Here is an 18283-nt window from a genome sequence, read left to right as displayed (position 1 = left end):
TGGAAGCGACTGCCCATGTGCTCATTTGACGTTCAGAAAGAACTGCAGCCATAGCTTAAAGGAGAAGGAAAGCTTAGAACTAAGTAAGCTTTATCAGAAAGGTCTATATGAATACACCAGTAAACCCTGAAAGTAATGCTGCTCTGAGTCCTCTGTCAAAAGAAACAGCACATTTCTTTCCTTCTATTGTGTACTCATGGGCTTCTGTATCAGACTAACTGTTTTCAGCTTAAACCTCCAGGGCAGGGCTTGAGCATGCTCAGTTTGCTCCTCTCCCCCTCCCTCCTCCCCTCCCTGCTGTAATCTGAGCACAGAGCTCTGAACCACTCAGGCAGGAAGTGATGTCACAGAAAGCAAATATGGCAGCTGCTATCCTAAACAAACAGAGTCAGTGTCTAGAGCTGTTTACTCAGGTATGAAAAAGCATTCTAATAAATAAAAATTGTATTATAGAGTGCACTGTTGTGGCTAATCTATTGACAATAAACTGCCTTGGTAGCTTTCCTTCTCCTTTAAGGACACAAGGGTCTGAACTAGGGGAAGGTGTCAGAAGAGGTACGTGCCTGGCGCCCCTCTGGCTTTGTGGCCTAGACACATGCCTCTTCTGCCTACCCCTAGTTCCAGCCCATTTTCAAAATACATGCACAGAGATTTTCTCAATAAAAAATAATTGTAATCCGATGTGCAGATCAGTCAAAAATTGATGTGATGGATCCTCCAGTAAAGCAAATTATGATAAATCTAATCTTCCTCTGTCACTGGATGTTCCCCAATTCCATGTTGTGTCTTTATGTGGTGAAAGATCAAACCCACAGTCCAGATAAATATTAGGAAAGACAATATCAGTCTCAGGAGATTCAGCTGCAGAATAACTTGGTGTCTGCCTAGAAACAACAGTCATAAAGTTAATATGAGATCTCAAGTCAACTCAAAACTTTTAAAGGATAAATAAACCTCTAAAATAAGTGAATATTAATTTATGAGGGGGCTATTCTAAGCATTTTTGCAGTGTACATTCAGTATTTATTTTTTATTCATTCCAAGATATTAAGGGATGTATATACTGTTAATATGAATGAATTTTGTTACAACAGCGCCACCTGCTGGTCAGTTTCCCACCAAGTAGTCAAGGAAGTTGTCAGGAGAAAGAAAGAGCCTACTCTGATGTTCTTCTGCTTAGGAAAAAGTCTTTCCTAAGGAGAAAAATTCCAACCCTCTTCCTTTCTCCTGACACCTTCCTTGTTTGATTTTAAGATAAGGGAAAGAGATAATAAGCTTTGCTGAGGCAGATCTTACCCTGTATCTGGATATGTTCCATGTTGCTCCTCTTCCTCACACTGCCGGTAGGAGTTTGTACCTCACATGTATAATTCCCAGAATCCTCCAGCTGAGCTGAGGGGACTCCATATTGGTTGGATAAAATGAATCCCTGCACTTTGTGCCCATTTCTGTAGAAAACAAACTGTAGCTCTGTAGTCTCTCTGTGTGGGCTGAGCTTTGTGTCACATGTTATGGTCATGTGATCTCCTTCTGTCACCTGATCTGAGCTCACTTTTATTTGTGGGGTGCTGAACAGCTCTGCAATAATAAATTACAACCGCAATACACCTGAAATTACTAAATATTCTCTTTCATAACACAGTTGTCCCAACATTTCATGATACTGTACTGTATTTAACTATATTTCTTTCCTTTCTTACAGGAAATAATGCATTTAAATGTTTTCTGAAAAACGGGGGCCGGCTTCAAAAACGGGCGCCGGCGTCAAAAAAACGGGCGGCGGCATCAAAAACGGGCGTCGGCATCAAAAACGAGACGCCGGCGTCGTTTCGCGAATATTTTTTACCGTTTCGCGAACGGCGAAATTCGCCCATCACTAATAGGCCGCATAACCCAAAACTGGGTAAATAAATAGGAGTCGTGATAAACATTTGTTTACCTGTTGTTTTCCTAATTTTGGTGCAATCAAATTAGTGCCTGGATCAAGTGGCGTTTTTGTGTATTAAAGAGGGCAAGTTCTGAAAACTTGACTGAAAGCCACATTATTACAATGGTTCTGTATGAGCACAATTAAAACAAATCTGCAATCTGCTAAGAAGCCCTCTCTGCATAAAAAAAAATCTCTTCCCCCAGCTGCAGCCTGTTAGATAAGAAGAAGCTTATTTAGAGGCTTCTTAGGGAATCACTGATGTGTTTTGATTGTGCTCCTAGGGATCGGGAACTAGAATGTGACTTTACTTTTAGATCTCAGAATTCCAATCAAACGTGTCCTTGCCAAACAGGTAAGACTATTCATTAACTAAAACCCTGACACAGACAGTGAGATCTATAGGGGGATTTAATAAAGCTCAAATTATTCTCACTCTATTTTTTAAAAAAATGGAACAAAACCTGAGCTTCCTTAATTTACTAATAAATCAGATCGAAAAAGTTGGTGCGGCAATTCTAATTGTGTGTTGATTTGATCTCAAACCGTGCAACTTTTTGACAATTGAAAAACTGGACTTTTTCAATTTATCGAACAAAAACAGCCTGAAACCCTCAAAGAAGGAAAGAAACATCTTAAAATTGTAAAAGCGACACCTGCCGTTGCGACTTTTCCATGACTTTGACGGGTTTTAGCTGGGGTAATTCAGATTTTTTGCAGCTTTGAGATTTTTCTATAAAAAAGTTTTTAAACTTGACCAGAAAATGTTTAGGTTTAATAAAATGGCTCTTTAGTGTTCAGATTTGTTAATGTAGCTTATATTTCCACTGGACCTTACCTGAGACTGTGACGTCATGTTTAGCATTAGCAGTCTGATTCTCAGAATTAATGTATTTTATACATCCGTATGTACCAGACGCAGTAACATCCACTCTTCCTATATGTAACTCACTGACTGGGGACTCAATGATCTTATTGTCCATATAAAATACTGAGTTCCTTGTCTCATATTCAGTCCGACTGTGACACCTGAGAGACAGGGAGTCTCCTTCATGAACATCAGGGGGCGCCTGCAGGATGAGCACATCTGAAAATGAAAGGAAATGTTATACAAGCTGTAAGGGAATCATCAAGTGGACTTTGTAGACCATTTTTAGATCTAAACTTTTTTACTCACCGGACCTAATATCCAGTTTAACAGGGTCGCTCTTCTCAATGGCACCAGCCTGGCACTGGTAATCCCCATGGTCTGTCTCTCTGGCAGACTCAATGACAAGTCTCTGCTGATCCCCAGGTATCCAATTTCCATCCCTGTACCAGGAATATTCCAGGTTCCCTTGGGCAGTAGGAGTCACATTACAGGTCAGAGTTACAGAATCTCCTGTGAATATTGGGGTCCAGTTTGGGGAGAAGGAAATCACAGGTCTCACAGCAGCTCCTACAGACACAGAGTTAAGGCTCATTTTCTTTAATTCACCAGTTAATGCTGATGGTTTTTACTAGTGATGAGCAAATTTTTTCACCAGGCGCGAATTTGCAGCAAATTTCCACGTTTTTTGACACCAGGGATAATTCCGAGCAAGTGTATTTTTTAGTTGTAATATTGGTGTGTAGGTGCATCTCAGCTCATTTTGCCTGGTCATGTGCTTTCAGAAAGAGCCAGCACTTTAGGATGGAACTGCTTTCTGGCAGGCTGTTGTTTCTCCTACTCAATGTAACTGAATGTGTCTCAGTGCGACCTGGATTTTTCTATTGAGTGCTGTTCTTAGATCTACCAGGCAGCTGTTATCTTGTGTTAGGGAGCTGCTATCTGGTTACCTTCCCACTGTTCTGTTGTTAGGCTCTTGGGGGAAAGGGAGGGGGTGATATCACTCCAACTTGCAGTACAGCAGTAAAGAGTGACTGAAGTTTATCAGAGCACAACTCACATGACTGGGGGCACTTGGAAACTTACAATATGTCTAGCCCCATGTCATATTTCAAAATTAAATATAAAAAAATCTGTTTGCTCTTTTGAGAAATGGATTTCAGTGCAGAATTCTGCTGGAGCAGCACTATTGACTAATACATTTTGAAAAAAATTTTTTTTCCTATGACAGTATCCCTTTAAGAACATACCTACATCTTGTATGTAACCCGGGGACTGCCTGTACGATAATTTTAAGGAAAAAAAATCTTACCTGATGTTTCAATGAAAAGTGCTGCTAATAGGAGGAGAGGCCCTGTTAATAGAAGTGGTTTTAGATATCAATAAAGAGATACTGGTGTAAAAATCAGAATAAAATAAGACTAATAACTAGTGATGGGTGAATACATTTTTCTGGTGCGACTTTGCGTGAGATTCCGAGTTTCGCCACCGGCGAATACATTTGTGAAATTCCTGCAAAAATTTGCCTGCGTCAAAGAAATTTAAGCGTGCGTCTAAAAAGTCGCTCGCATCAAAATCGGCATGCGTCAGCACTATTCAGACGCCCATTGACTTTAACGCGGTGTCATAGTTGACGCAGGCGTCAATTTTCGACTTCCGGGAATTTTTTGCCGTTTAGCGAATTTCGCTGGAAATTCATAAATCACTGTCTGGCAAACGGTAGATGGCAGTTATTACTGCCCCTTGTGTAAACGCTATTAGCACAATCAGAAATTCATAGAAAAGACTTTTCCACTCAGATAAAACAAACTGGAGAATTCAGAAATATATTTATATTATGGTATAATTATGTTAGACAAACAGTACCATTACAAGATGAATGTCCCTTATGAAATAAGGCATGTTATAGTCTGTATAGAGGATACAGGTATGGGATCCGTTATCTGGAAACCCGTTATCCAGAAAACTCTGAATTACGGAAAGCTGTCTCCCATGGAGTCCATTTTATCCAAGTAATCCAAATTTTAAAAAATCATTTCTTTTGTACTTGATCCCAACTAAGATATAATTAATCCTTATTGGAAGCAAAACCAGCCTATTGGGTTTATTAAATGTTTTTTCTAGTAGACTTGGAGGCACAGTTATCAAAGTTCGAATTTCAAATTCATGGGATTTTTTTTAACTCTAATAAATTCGAATATACTCAAAATTGAATTGGGGGATGGGTTCTTTAATAAAAAAATTGAATATTTAAAACGAGAACGAATTGTACCAACCTGAAAACATAAATCGAATTCTAATTCAACTAAACTTGAGTCAAGATTTTTCTCCAAAAAAAACTTGAATGTCAGGAAGGCGAGTAACATTCAATTTGGTCCCTGGACCTCTCCCATTGACTTACTGTATACATGAACTCGGCAGGTTTTAGGTGGCAAATAGTTGAATTTGATTTTTAAAGGGCCAGGGTTTGAAAAATCTCGAAATTGGAATTTGAATTAAAATTTGAATTGAGTTTGGATTCTTCACAATTCGAATTTGAGAGTTTTGACCATTAAAAAAATTAGAATTTTCAATTCGACCCTTAAATAAATCTGCCCCCGAAAGTATGGAGATTGAAATTATGGAAAGATCCATTACCTGCAAAGCCCAAAGTCCCGAGCATTCTGGATAACAGGTCCCTTACCTGTACTTAGCCCTGTGCATGATGAAGCATTGAGTGAGTACATCTCTAGCTGATATTAATAAGGGTAATATTTCATGGAATGAATGTCTCCTTTCACATATTTTATGCAGTTCTGATCTTCATTGTCCATAGTAAAATAATAAAATCAGAGAAGAATATGCAACCGGAGGTCATAAAAATGCATCAAACCCACTAACCTCCAGATTACCAGCCCTGCCATAGAGATATGATTAAAGCCCCAACAACTGCTGAATATTTTATCCACCAAAAATGATATTCTACTTACAGATTATTGCCGTCATTATCATTTCGGACATTGTACCTTCGCCCGGCGATGATCAGTGAGAAGCAGTTTGTTGTGGTTAAGAGCTCAGTCAGTGTCAAGGTAATATATCAAAAATAGAATTTTATTCACAGGAAACTGTCAGACACAGCGGTCATGTGACTACTATATGAGCAGATATTAATTGGCACCTAACACTAGAAGTGGAGTTGAAATAGTGACCTGGAGTAACAGGGGTAACGCCAAGGTCTGGTTTACAAGCCAATGTGGTTTTCTAACTGGCACAGGGGAACCTACATGTCTCTGTGGTGGGCTGGTGCGGCACTGCTGTAGGTACAACACTGTTACAATTTCCCCACATAAAACCAGAATCAGAATTGTACCTCTACCCCACTTGGAAATACTTACATAAAGAAAATGGCTGGATTTACTTTGATTTAAACCGACGGTGACGTACAGGGCAACATGCAAAGAACAAATAGAATAAAGGGAAGGGCAATTTAGCCTGTACAAATACAAAAATTGTTTTAATGCTCCATAATACATTTGGTTACACCATATTCATGTGGGCGGGTCTGGGTGAAACACAAACACCCATCCCTCTCATCCTTTATCTCAGGGGTCCCCAACCTTTTCTACCCATGAGTAATATTCAAATGTAAAAAGCTTTGGGGATCGACATAAGTATAAAACATATGCCTGGGGATGCCAAATAAGGGCTGTGGTCGTCACTATGTGGACTGGTAGCCTACACGAGGCTCTGTTTAGCACTACTAAGCACAATACCTATGGCAGCATAGTTATTCCCTGTACTAAGCACAATTCAGCAGGAACAGTCCCCTAAGTTTGCCATAGTCTGTACAGAGAGATCCAATAAAACTATGGCAGCATAGGTATTCCCCTGTACTAAGCACAATTCAGCAGGAACAGTCCCCTAAGTTTGCCATAGTCTGTACAGAGAGATCCAATAAAACTATGGCAGCATAGGTATTCCCTGTACTAAGCACAATTCAGCAGGAACAGTCCTCTAAGTTTGCTCATAGTCTGTACAGAGAGATCCCATAAAACTATGACAGCATAGGTATTCCCCTTTACTAAGCACAATTCAGCAGGAACAGTCCCTAAGTTTGCTCATAGTCTGTACAGAGAGATCCCATAAAACTATGACAGCATAGGTATTCCCTGTACTAAGCACAATTCAGCAGGAACAGTCCTCTAAGTTTGCTCATAGTCTGTACAGAGAGATCCCATAAAACTATGACAGCATAGGTATTCCCCTTTACTAAGCACAATTCAGCAGGAACAGTCCCTAAGTTTGCTCATAGTCTGTACAGAGAGATCCCATAAAACTATGGCAGCATAGGTATTCCCCTGTACTAAGCACAATTGAGCAGGAACAGTCCCTAAGTTTGCTCATAGTCTGTACAGAGAGATCCCATAAAACTATGGCAGCATAGGTATTCCCTGTACTAAGCACAATTCAGCAGGAACAGTCCCTAAGTTTGCTCATAGTCTGTACAGAGAGATCCCATAAAACTATGGCAGCATAGGTATTCCCTGTACTAAGCACAATTCAGCAGGAACAGTCCCTAAGTTTGCTCATAGTCTGTACAGAGAGATCCCATAAAACTATGGCAGCATAGGTATTCCCCTGTACTAAGCACAATTCAGCAGGAACAGTCCCCTAAATTTGCTCATAGTCTGTACAGAGAGATCCCATAAAACTATGACAGCATAGGTATTCCCCTGTACTAAGCACAATTCAGCAGGAACAGTCCCTAAGTTTGCTCATAGTCTGTACAGAGAGATCCCATAAAACTATGACAGCATAGGTATTCCCCTGTACTAAGCACAATTGAGCAGGAACAGTCCCTAAGTTTGCTCATAGTCTGTACAGAGAGATCCCATAAAACTATGGCAGGATAGGTATTCCCTGTACTAAGCACAATTCACCATATTCCCTGTCCTGTGCCAATCACTTGCACACGCTTCATCAGAACACACTGGACAGACACAATTTCACACTGGACAAATATGTACTTTTAGTGTTTGTTTAGGCATGCGTTAGTTTCTGAATGACTATTTTGTGCTCTCACCCACCTGCAGTTGAAATGCACAATTCAGCAGAAACAGTCCCCTAAATGTCATCATAGCCTGTACCTCATTAGAGAAACCAAATCTACCGTATTTTATGCACAAGTGAGTTTATTTAAAGTTGGTTAAAACATTGGCTAAAACTTCCTGTGCTAAAAACAAAGAGTTTGTGTCCAGCAAGTCACACAGGATGTGGTGTAGGTATGTGACATTTTTTGACTTCAAGTCATTGCCCTTCTGTACAAGCATCATGCCAGCGCTCATGTTCTTGTTCCTGATCTGTGAGTATAATATATATATACTTGTATATGTGAGTATAATATATACTACTTGACCTGCTCTCGACTGTCTTCTTTATAACATTTTAACATGAGACAGTTGAGTAATAGTAATGGACGCCATTGTGTTGGCAAAAAGTGTCCCAAGGCAGAAGCTGTTATTTGTATGAGGCCGGGGTTAGTGATTATAATACTAATCTGTTCATTCATCTCTGGTATCCGTCCTTATGTATGAATTCATTGTATAGCTATAGTACAGCAGCTAGTTAGGAATGATCAGTGGTACTTTATCTATATCTCAATCTATTGATTTACAGCAGATATATAGTGAATAAAGTACCCCCTCTTGTAAAATATAAGGATATTATAAGTTACCGAGGAGTTTCATGACCAAATAAAAGTACGAGGCTGAAGGCCGAGTGTTTTTATACAGGTCATGGAACTCCGAGGTAACTTCTAATATCCTCATATTTTACAACTGGGGGTACTTTATTTATTATAATACACAAGTTTCAATGAGTCATGTGACAGAAATGACATCAGAACTCACCGTTTATAACTGATGACATCACTACTCACCGTTTATAAGGATATAATTTACAGGATATTCATGGCTTTTGTGTATTATAATAAGATAAAGGGATACACTACAGTTATGTGTTTTATCATTTTCCTTTCCTCTCACTTTGCTGTGTGTATATGAATAATCAGATGTTACATAATGGGCTAATGGGTTGTTTCCTGGGCGAGGCGGAGTTAGAATAAGTCTGGAAACCTTTGTGTAGCAGGTAATAGACATGAGGTTTCTGTAGACTCTGTACTAGTGATGGGCGAATCTCTCCCGTTTCCCCCGAAAAATTTCTCGCAAAATTAGCGAAACGCGAAAAATTTGCGAAAAATCTTGAAAACGGAAGGTTCACTAAAAATTCGGGTGTTTTCACAAAAAATTTGTGAAATTCGGAAGTTTTCACGAAAAATCGAGCAATTCGAACCTTTTCACGGAAAAAATCGGGCATTTCGAAAGTTTTCACGAAAAAATTTTGAAAATTGGAAATTTTCACCGGCGAATTTTCATGAGAGATTTGCGAATTTATTCGCTGGCGGCGAAAAACGGGAATTCACAGCGAATTTGTGGCAAATTTATTCGCCCCTCACTACTCTGTACATAACATTTTTTATTTTGATAGGATAATCCTATAATCTCATAAATTCCTTTATGTTATCATTTGCTGCAAGACTGCCTATGACTAAGTATGGGATCTGTTTTCCGGAGACTCGTTATCCAGAAAGCTCCAAATTAAAGAAAGTCTGCCTCCCATACTCTCTATTTTATCCAAATAATGCAAATTTTAAACAAATATTCAGCAGGAACAGTCCCCTAAATGTCATCATAGCCTGTACCTCATTAGAGAATGTACTGATGGATATATTAGGTATTTAGCTTTAAGGAAGTGTTTGGGTGCCTTGGAGAAAATACAGGGTCACTGAATTTAGCTCTTAGTACAAAGATGAAAGAAAGACCGGTCCGATTTCCATCTTGGAATCAGGAAGGAAGCTCCCAGGGCACATCGAAGAGGTTTCAGATAGATTTGCATTGTTTGTATTTTAAAGATATAAATAACATTGAAAGTAGCCGTTAGCATATTTGCTCATGCAAAGTGCTGGAATTCGAGGCATGAGATAGAAGCATTCCAGAAACCAGGACCAGTCATCAACTATTCAATTCATTGCGTTTTCATGTGACTTGAAGGAACGGCTTTCTTCACTGAGTTTTACCCATCTACCGATGAAGGGGACCAACTAGGACACACAAGTGTTCAATGTTTGTGAGTTGATCACACTTTAAAGGGATCCCGTCATCAGAAAACATGTTTTTTTCAAAACACATCAGTAAATAGTGCTACTCCAGCAGAATTCTACACTGAAATCCATTTCTCAAAAGAGCAAACAGATTGTTTTATATTCAATTTTGAAATCTGACATGGGGCTCGACATTTTGTCAATTTCCCAGCTGCCCCTGGTCATGTGACTTGTGCCTGCACTTTAGGAGAGAAATGCTTTCTGGCAGGCTGCTGTTTTTCCTTCTCAATGTAACTGAATGTGTCTCAGTGGGACATGGGTTTTTACTATTGAGTGTTGTTCTTAGATCTACCAGGCAGCTGTTATCTTGTGTTAGGGAGCTGCTATCTGGTTACCTTCCCATTGTTCTTTTGTTTGGCTGCTGGGGGGGGAAAGGGAGGGGGTGATATCACTCCAACTTGCAGTACAGCAGTAAAGAGTGACTGAAGTTTATCAGAGCACAAGTCACATGACCAGGGGCAGCTGGGAAATTGACAATATGTCTAGCTCCATGTCAGATTTCAAAATTGAATGTAACAAAATCTGTTTGCTCTTTTGAGAAATGGATTTCAGTGCAGAATTCTGCTTTAGCAGCACTATTAACTGATTCATTTTGAAACATTTTTTTTCCCATGACAGTATCCCTTTAAGCTTGATAAGGACATCATGGAATGGTTAATGGTTGGTGTGGTGTATAGGATTGGATGTCTGAGACATTTAAACCCAAGGAGTGTCTTCACAGAATACAGCAACATACATACACACGCAAGCGAATTCATCCTGGGAATTTCCCAGAACTACATGCAAACTATGAACTGAATGTGAGTGATGCACAAGCAGAGCAGTGTTACGAGGCAATGGAGGACTGTTACATTGAGTAGTTGATGGTTGTTCCCTGTTGTTCTACACACAGGATTATACACACTGGTGATGCTGATGGGTCTGTACCGTCTCTATAAAATATTATAAATTACTCAATGTGTAAGTGCCTATATATATACCAGGTATAAACTAAATAACCACATGGAATGAACTGGTACATGTTTATGTTAATATTGGTTACAGTGAATTTCATTTATTACCCTTGTCTCTTTATTACAGCAATTCCCATTATTTACTCAGGTAAGAATAATATATGCAAATTCCTATACACTTGTCAACCCCATTCCATAATCCTAAACACTCTACAACCCCAATTCTATACACTCTTCAAGCCAATTCCTTAATCCTAAACACTTTTCAAACTCAAATGCTTAATCCTATAAATTGTTCAACTGTTCCATTTCTGTAATATACACTTACCATCCCCAATTCTTTAACCATATACACTCTTCAACCCTAATTCCTTGATCTTAAAGGGATACTGTCATGGGGAAACATGTGTTTTTAAAAAATGCATCAGTTAGTAGTTCTGCTCCAGCAGAATTCTGCAGTGAAATTCATTCTTCAAAAAAGCAAACAAATTTTTTTATATTCAATTTTGAAATCTGACATGGGGCTAGACATATTGTTAGTTTCTCAGCTGCCCCCAGTCATGTGACTTGTGCTCTGATAAACTTCAGTCACTCTTTACTGCTGTACTGCAAGTTGGAGTGATATCACCCCCCTCCCTTCCCCCCAGAAGCCCTTCATCAGAACAATGGAAGGTAACCAGATAGCAGTTCCCTAACACAAGATAACAGCTGCCTGCCAGAAAGCAGTTCCGTAGTGCAGCATTGGCTCTGAGATGCACCTACACACCAATATTACAACTAAAAAAAAAATACACATGTTGGTTTACATATAAACATTTTACATGGTAGAGAGAATTATTTGCTGTGTAAACAGCGTAAGTAATTTAGAAATAAAAACATACAACTCATGATAGAATCCCTTTAAACACAATTCAACCACAATTCCTTAATCCAACATGCTTTTCAACCCCAATTTCTTAATCCTATAAACTATTCAACCCCGATTTTCTAATCCTAAAGACTTTTCAACCCCAATTCCTTAATTTTTTACACACTTCACCCACAATTCCTTAATCCTTTTGCCTCTTTAACCCCAATTCCTTAATCCTATACAAACTTCAACCCCATTTCCGTGATCTGATACACTCATCATCCCCAATTCCTTGATCCTATAGACTCTTCGACCACAGTCCCTTAATCAACACACTTTTCAACCCTAATTCCTTAATCCGGTACACTTTTCAACCCCTATTCCTTTATCCTACTTCCCCTTTAGACCAAACTCCTTTAGCTAATTATTTTTCTGGTTTTCATTGAGAGGGAATATCAGGAATAGAAAACAACATAGAAGAAAGGGCATCAAGACAAAGCACCACTTACATGCTGGAAATATGAAAGCAGTATGTTGGTGCTCTAAAAATACATGCTAATAATAATAAATAATAGTTATAGGGCCTTTATGCCAACATCAACGTATATTTTAAAAGATAAAAATAAAATGTATACCAGGATATGCGCTGCCAGGCATTTTATGGCCATATTAACAGGCAGTCATATTAAAGGGCTTTTGTCATGATTTTTATGGAAACGTTTATATTACTAAATGACACTGTGTACATTGCAGGTAATTTATTCTACAATTTAAAATGTTATTTTTGAACCAATTAATTAATTTTTTTATTGTAATATCGGTGTGTGGGCAGCCATCGGATTGTTTCTCCTACTCTCCTACTAAATGAAGGAGTTGGGTTAGCCTGACTTGGATTTTACTATTGAGTGTTATTCTAATATCTACCACTAGGCAGGGCATGGGAGCATTTTTAGTAATGCGGGTTTCAGGGAGCTGTTATCTGATTTCATTCCCATTGTTCTGCTGATGGGCTGCTGGGGGAAGGGAGGGGGTAATATCACTCCAATTTGCAGTACAGCAGTAAAGAGTGACTGAAGTTTATCAGAGCACAAGTCACATGACTGGGGGCACATGGGAAACTAATAACATGTCTAAACCTATGTCAGATTTCAAAATTAAATATAAAAATATCAGTTTCCTCTTTTGAACAATGGATTTTAATGCATAATTTTTCTGAATGCATTTTTTTTAACGTTTTCCCATGATAGAATCCCTTTACGTTCTTCAGCTTGTACAGGTAAGGGCTTGTAGGAAATATATCCAGTAGCCTCCTAGGAAGAGACCTCCTAGTCCTGGACTCAGTATGAACATGAATTGTAGTGGTAACGCTTCCCTCTACCATTCAGAATTCTATGTGCCCAGAGGAGGAGCAGTGAGACCCGTGATATCCCTCTCCCCAAACTGGATCCCTTTATTGTATGGTGACATTCCCAACGGGGAATGGGATATTCCTGGTACCAGGATGGACACTGGATACCTGGGGATCAGCAGAGATACAGAATCCAACGTGTTACTGTGTCAGACAATGGGGATTACCAATGCCAGGCTGGTGCCAATAAGAGAAGTGACCAGTTTAAAATGGATGTTAGAACAGGTGAGTTAATTGTTTTATACCAGAAATCACTCAACACATGTTACCCTTTAACCCGGCACTCTATTGATTCATTTATTTCAGGCTGGCTCCTCCTGCAGGCGCCCCCTTATGTCCATGAAGGAGACTCGCTGTCTCTCAGGTGTCACAGTGGCTCTGACAATGATGGGAGAAACATTGCTTTTTATAAGGACAATAAGACCATTCAGTTGCCAGTCACTGGTTCTGCCTTGCAGGTTGGCATAGTGAATGTTAAGGCATCTGGGACATACAGATGTGAAAAAGAAATATATTCTCATTATGGGTATCGTATGCTCACAGCTTCAGAACCAGTTGCAGTCTCAGGTAAGATCCAATGGAAACATTTAGTAAATGTAGGGGCGGGTAAATAGTTGCCCTTTATTCAGACATTCCCCTAAGGGCTAAGGTTTGACCAGCCAAGTTTGGACAGCTAAGTAGGTCCTTAGCAAAGCTGGGAAATAGTTTCCCTTTCCTAAGTTAAAGCATGCTCCTGGCATTTCAGAGATTGTCGAGAAAACTGTTCTAAAGCAGTGGTCCCCAGCCTTTTTTGGCCCAGGGACTGGTTTAATGGTAGACCATTTTTTCAAGTACCGGGGGGGGAGGCAGCAGGACGCAAATGTGTGCCTGTCCGTGTCAGATTCGGGCATGGTGCATTAAAATCGGTCAGTGCGCGTTGAATTTGGCATTGCACATCAAAATTTGTTGTGGCATGTCAAAATCGGTCCCACCTGCATCAAATGCATGTGACGCATCAAAATCGAGCTCAGCTCAGTGACCCGGTTCAGCTATGTCCGCGGCCCAGGACTGGTCCGCAGCCCAGTGATTGGGGACCCCTGTTCTAAAGTATATATACTGAAGCACACTTGTATCCTGTCTCTTTTCTTGGATTTTCCCTGAAGGCTGCCATTTTTTCTGGTGGGGAACTCCAGGCCGGGGGTGGAATGGATGACATTGGGGGTGAGATGGATGATGTTGGGGACAGGGTGCATAACATAAGGGGCAGAGCGGATGATGATTTGGGGCAGGTCTATTGTATCAGGGGAAGGTTTATGACATGGTGATCAGCAATTGGCTGATCACCACACCATTAACTTCAATGCCCTGTCTGGATTTACTAATTTGGAAATCTTAACAGGCAGTTTTCACCTGGACCACCATTCCAAAAACTTGGCTGGCCAGGTGAAAACCGGACAAGTGACAACCCGAATATATGGACCTTGGTGAATAGTGTGAATATGTGGTCTGTTTAACTCCCCTAAAACTGGTGCTTGATCCAGTGCTATAAACTGGGAGCTAACAGAGCCACTTAATCGGAAAGAAGAGGATCCGGGACAATACAGTAGGCAGCAGGAGAGGACTAAGTGGCCTTATATAAAGCTGTTACTGAGTTTTTTCAGCTACAGTTCTCTCCTTTCCTGAAACATTTGTGTGTTCTTTAAAGGGTTAATTTGGGCATTGCAACTTCAAAATGTATCATCGCCCACAGTGCACCGTATTCAGTTTGTCAGACTTGCTCAGCTCATTGCTTTGATCAATCAAATACTATTCATTTAATTTTTAGTGAGTAACAGACTCCAGTGCCAGGGATTAACTATGGCACCAAACACATTGTTAAGCCCCCTAATATTTAAATTGAACATATCACATGACAGGGGGATTTTAGGGATCGATAGAAATTGATTCCAGTCTTTATTGTGAATCTTTAGCAAATTGGAAAGGATTCATAAACATCTTGTTCCATTGTTACTGCTTGTAAAGACAGAATCTGACCCATGTGTTTTTTTTTCTTATAGAGTTGTTCTCTGCGCCACAATTACGAGTGACTTCATATTCAATAACAGAAGGAGATCACATGACCATAACATGTGACACAAAGCTCAGCCCACACAGAGAGACTACAGAGTTACAGTTTGTTTTCTACAGAAATGGGCACAATGTGCAGGGATTCAGTTTATCCAACCAATATGGAGTCCCCTCAGCTCAGCTGGAGGATTCTGGGAATTATACCTGTGAGGTACAAACTTCAACCGGCAGTGTGAGGAAGAGGAGCAGTGAGGAACATATCCACATACAGGGTGAGTAGGAATTAATAAAAAATTGTTAGAATATTAATTTGTATGTAAGTCCTCTATAAACTTATGGCCACTATTACTGAACATTTACCATAACTATGAGTTTTATTTTTTAATTGAATTCATGGCATTTTACAAATATATATTTTCTTTTCTAGAGCTCTTCCCTTACCCACTAATAAAAGTGAGCTCAGATCAGGTGACAGAAGGAGATCACATGACCATAACATGTGACACAAAGCTCAGCCTACACAGAGAGACTACAGAGCTACAGTTTGTTTTCTACAGAAATGGGCACAATGTGCAGGGATTCAGTTTATCCAACCAATATGGAGTCCCCTCAGCTCAGCTGGAGGATTCTGGGAATTATACCTGTGAGGTTCAAACTCCAACTGGCAGTGTGAGGAAGAGGAGTAACATGACACATATTCAGATCCAGGGTGAGAAAAAGAAACATGATGCGCTTGGTGAGGAAAATATGGTTCATTTTATGACAATGTGTCTTTAGCACTATGCTTTGCTCATTAAAGGAATATTATTGTATCAGAAAGCTCTGTGTAACATACCCTGGTGGTCCAGTGGTGAGGCAGGGACGCCCCGCCACGCCACTTCAATCCTGCGCCAGCACCGGTTCCTTAGGGCGCGCGCGCCACGCTGTTGCGTATTTTATAGGCGCAGGTGCGCTGGCGTGTTGACGGGTATTTAAAGCCTCTGTGCACAATTCACACTGCCCGTTATAGGAGTTTGTTCCTGGTGCTTCTGAGCGTTGAGCTACTTTGTATTCTTGATTCTTGATTCCTGTTGTGACCCCTGCCTGGCTTTTCGACTATTCTGACCTCTGGATCCTGACCCCTGCCTGAAATCCAACTTCTGCTAATCCCTCTGATTGACTTCCTGGTTTGACCCTTGCCTGCCTGACTTTGTTTATACTCTGCCTGCCCCGACCCGGCCTGATCTGACTACGATTCTGTCTAACACCTTGTACCACAACCTTCTGCCCAAAGACTTTGCATTCAGTTGTGCCCCTTTGCCTGTCCAGAACCCCTCACCTTGCACCTCTCATTATAAGACCTGGAGGTATCTGAGTAGCTGAGAGCTCCTCCTGAGGCCAAAGGCGGCTGCTACAGGCGGAAGCACAAGCCGAGACCAGGGTCTTTGGCATCGGTTCTGGATTTAGGGTGCCAATTGTGACACTCTGTATATAGATTGAATAATTTTTACTTCTATTAACTTAGGTGTTATTGGTAACTTGGACTTATTCCTAGGTATCTTTCAATGAATTTCAATGATTTGATATTTATTCATCTAGCATATACAATTGTTGCCCTTACATTGACTATTTAGACAATAGTTACAGACATTTCATAGGCATTTACTTTTAAGCAGTTGATTTTATATATATTTATTAATACAGGTATAGGATCCCTTATCCGGAAACCGGATATCCAGAAAGCTCCGAATTACGGAATGGCTGTCTCCCATAGACTCCATTTTATCCAAATAATCCAAATTTTTTCTCCTTAATAATAAAACATTAGCTTGTACTTGATCCCAACTGAGATATAATTAATCCTTACTGGAAGCAAAACCAGCCTATTGGGTTTATTTAATGTTTACATGAATTTCTAGTAGACACAAAGCATGAAGGCCCAAATTACGGAAAGATCCGTTATCCGTTATCTGGAAAACTCCAGCTGGATAACAGGTCCCATACCTGTATTCATTTTTAATCATACATTTCTTTGAATTGTGTGTTTTTATTTTATGCCCACCTGACTGCACCTTTTTTATTATATTTATTTTCTATGGATTTATCATTTGTAATTAATAGGAAATTGTTACACCCTGTAAATTCATGCTTTTGTTTCCAGGCCAACACGAGTACCTACCTCTGCTCAATTTCACAAGATTGATATTGTCTTTCTTCTTATTCACGTGGACAGTGTGCCTGCTCTTTTACCATATGAAGCATAGAAAGACATACAGTAAAGGAGGAAAGATACAGGACATCACTTAACTTTGTATTGGGTAACTAACTTGTTAACAGGTAGTTAAAACATGGTTATTTGACTATATTAATGAATAGGAGTATTTGTACTAGAGTTATCATTACATCTTGGTATCTCAATGATCTACCAGCTGACAGTTCTAGAATTTCTATGTTTTCTCAAATATTTACCCCCCCAAATTTGTAATATAGATATGTAAATATTAAAATAAATGATGCATAAACTCAATTTATTACTTCACTTTAATTATATTTTCTAAATAAACTGCCTATTTACAATAATCATATTCTGTTGAGACTCTTTTTATTCTACAGTGCATTTTTGTTGTAAAACCTAAAATCCACCTAATTGGGTGACACTTTTTGAGTGATTTCAGTATATTAGAAATAATCAGATGTAAAACTCCTAGCAATAAGGTAAAATGAGCCTGTTACATACATCTAGACTAGTGATTTGCCATATTTTATAGCTACCATTCAAAATGTCTTGTATCAAGTAGGAGGCAAACAATGTTCCATAAAAAGCTGTTGAACCCACCATGGATATTGGGCATACTAATAAAAAACAACCACAAAATAAGTGACACTTGTAGCACAGAGACTGACCAGCAGCCACAATCATGCAATAGAAAACAATGGGAATGGAAGAAGTGCCCACTTTTTGTCACTTATTAAAAGCCATGGATGTGAGGAGTTGACTCAATGTTTGTGGCTGTTAATAGGTGGTAAAGCACATTGTTTGAGTGCATTGACAAC

At 39.6% G+C, this 18283-nt stretch overlaps 2 protein-coding genes across 2 annotated transcripts; one reads left to right on the top strand and one right to left on the bottom strand.

Annotated features, from left to right (window-relative positions):
- Positions 1–741: 741 nt before the first annotated feature.
- Positions 742–3458, bottom strand: LOC108699146 (Fc receptor-like protein 4). Its single transcript, XM_018231007.2, has 4 exons — positions 3105–3458; positions 2766–3014; positions 1297–1578; positions 742–884 (listed from the first exon to the last, which is right to left on the bottom strand). The coding sequence occupies exons 1-4, from the start codon at positions 3388–3390 to the stop codon at positions 742–744; spliced, it is 960 nt and encodes a 319-aa protein (XP_018086496.1). The 5' UTR covers positions 3391–3458.
- Positions 3459–13275: 9817 nt separating this feature from the next.
- Positions 13276–17787, top strand: LOC121397355 (high affinity immunoglobulin gamma Fc receptor I-like). The gene is made up of 5 exons (XM_041573998.1): positions 13276–13429; positions 13511–13771; positions 15241–15522; positions 15678–15986; positions 17391–17787. Exons 1-5 carry the CDS (start codon positions 13276–13278, stop codon positions 17534–17536), a joined length of 1152 nt encoding a protein of 383 aa, XP_041429932.1. The 3' UTR covers positions 17537–17787.
- The last annotated feature ends 496 nt before the right edge of the window (positions 17788–18283 follow it).

The sequence above is a fragment of the Xenopus laevis genome, chromosome 8L (assembly GCF_017654675.1).
Source record: "Xenopus laevis strain J_2021 chromosome 8L, Xenopus_laevis_v10.1, whole genome shotgun sequence".
In the NCBI taxonomy this organism is placed as follows: domain Eukaryota; kingdom Metazoa; phylum Chordata; class Amphibia; order Anura; family Pipidae; genus Xenopus; species Xenopus laevis.
This window is presented reverse-complemented; position numbering and strand designations above follow the sequence as displayed.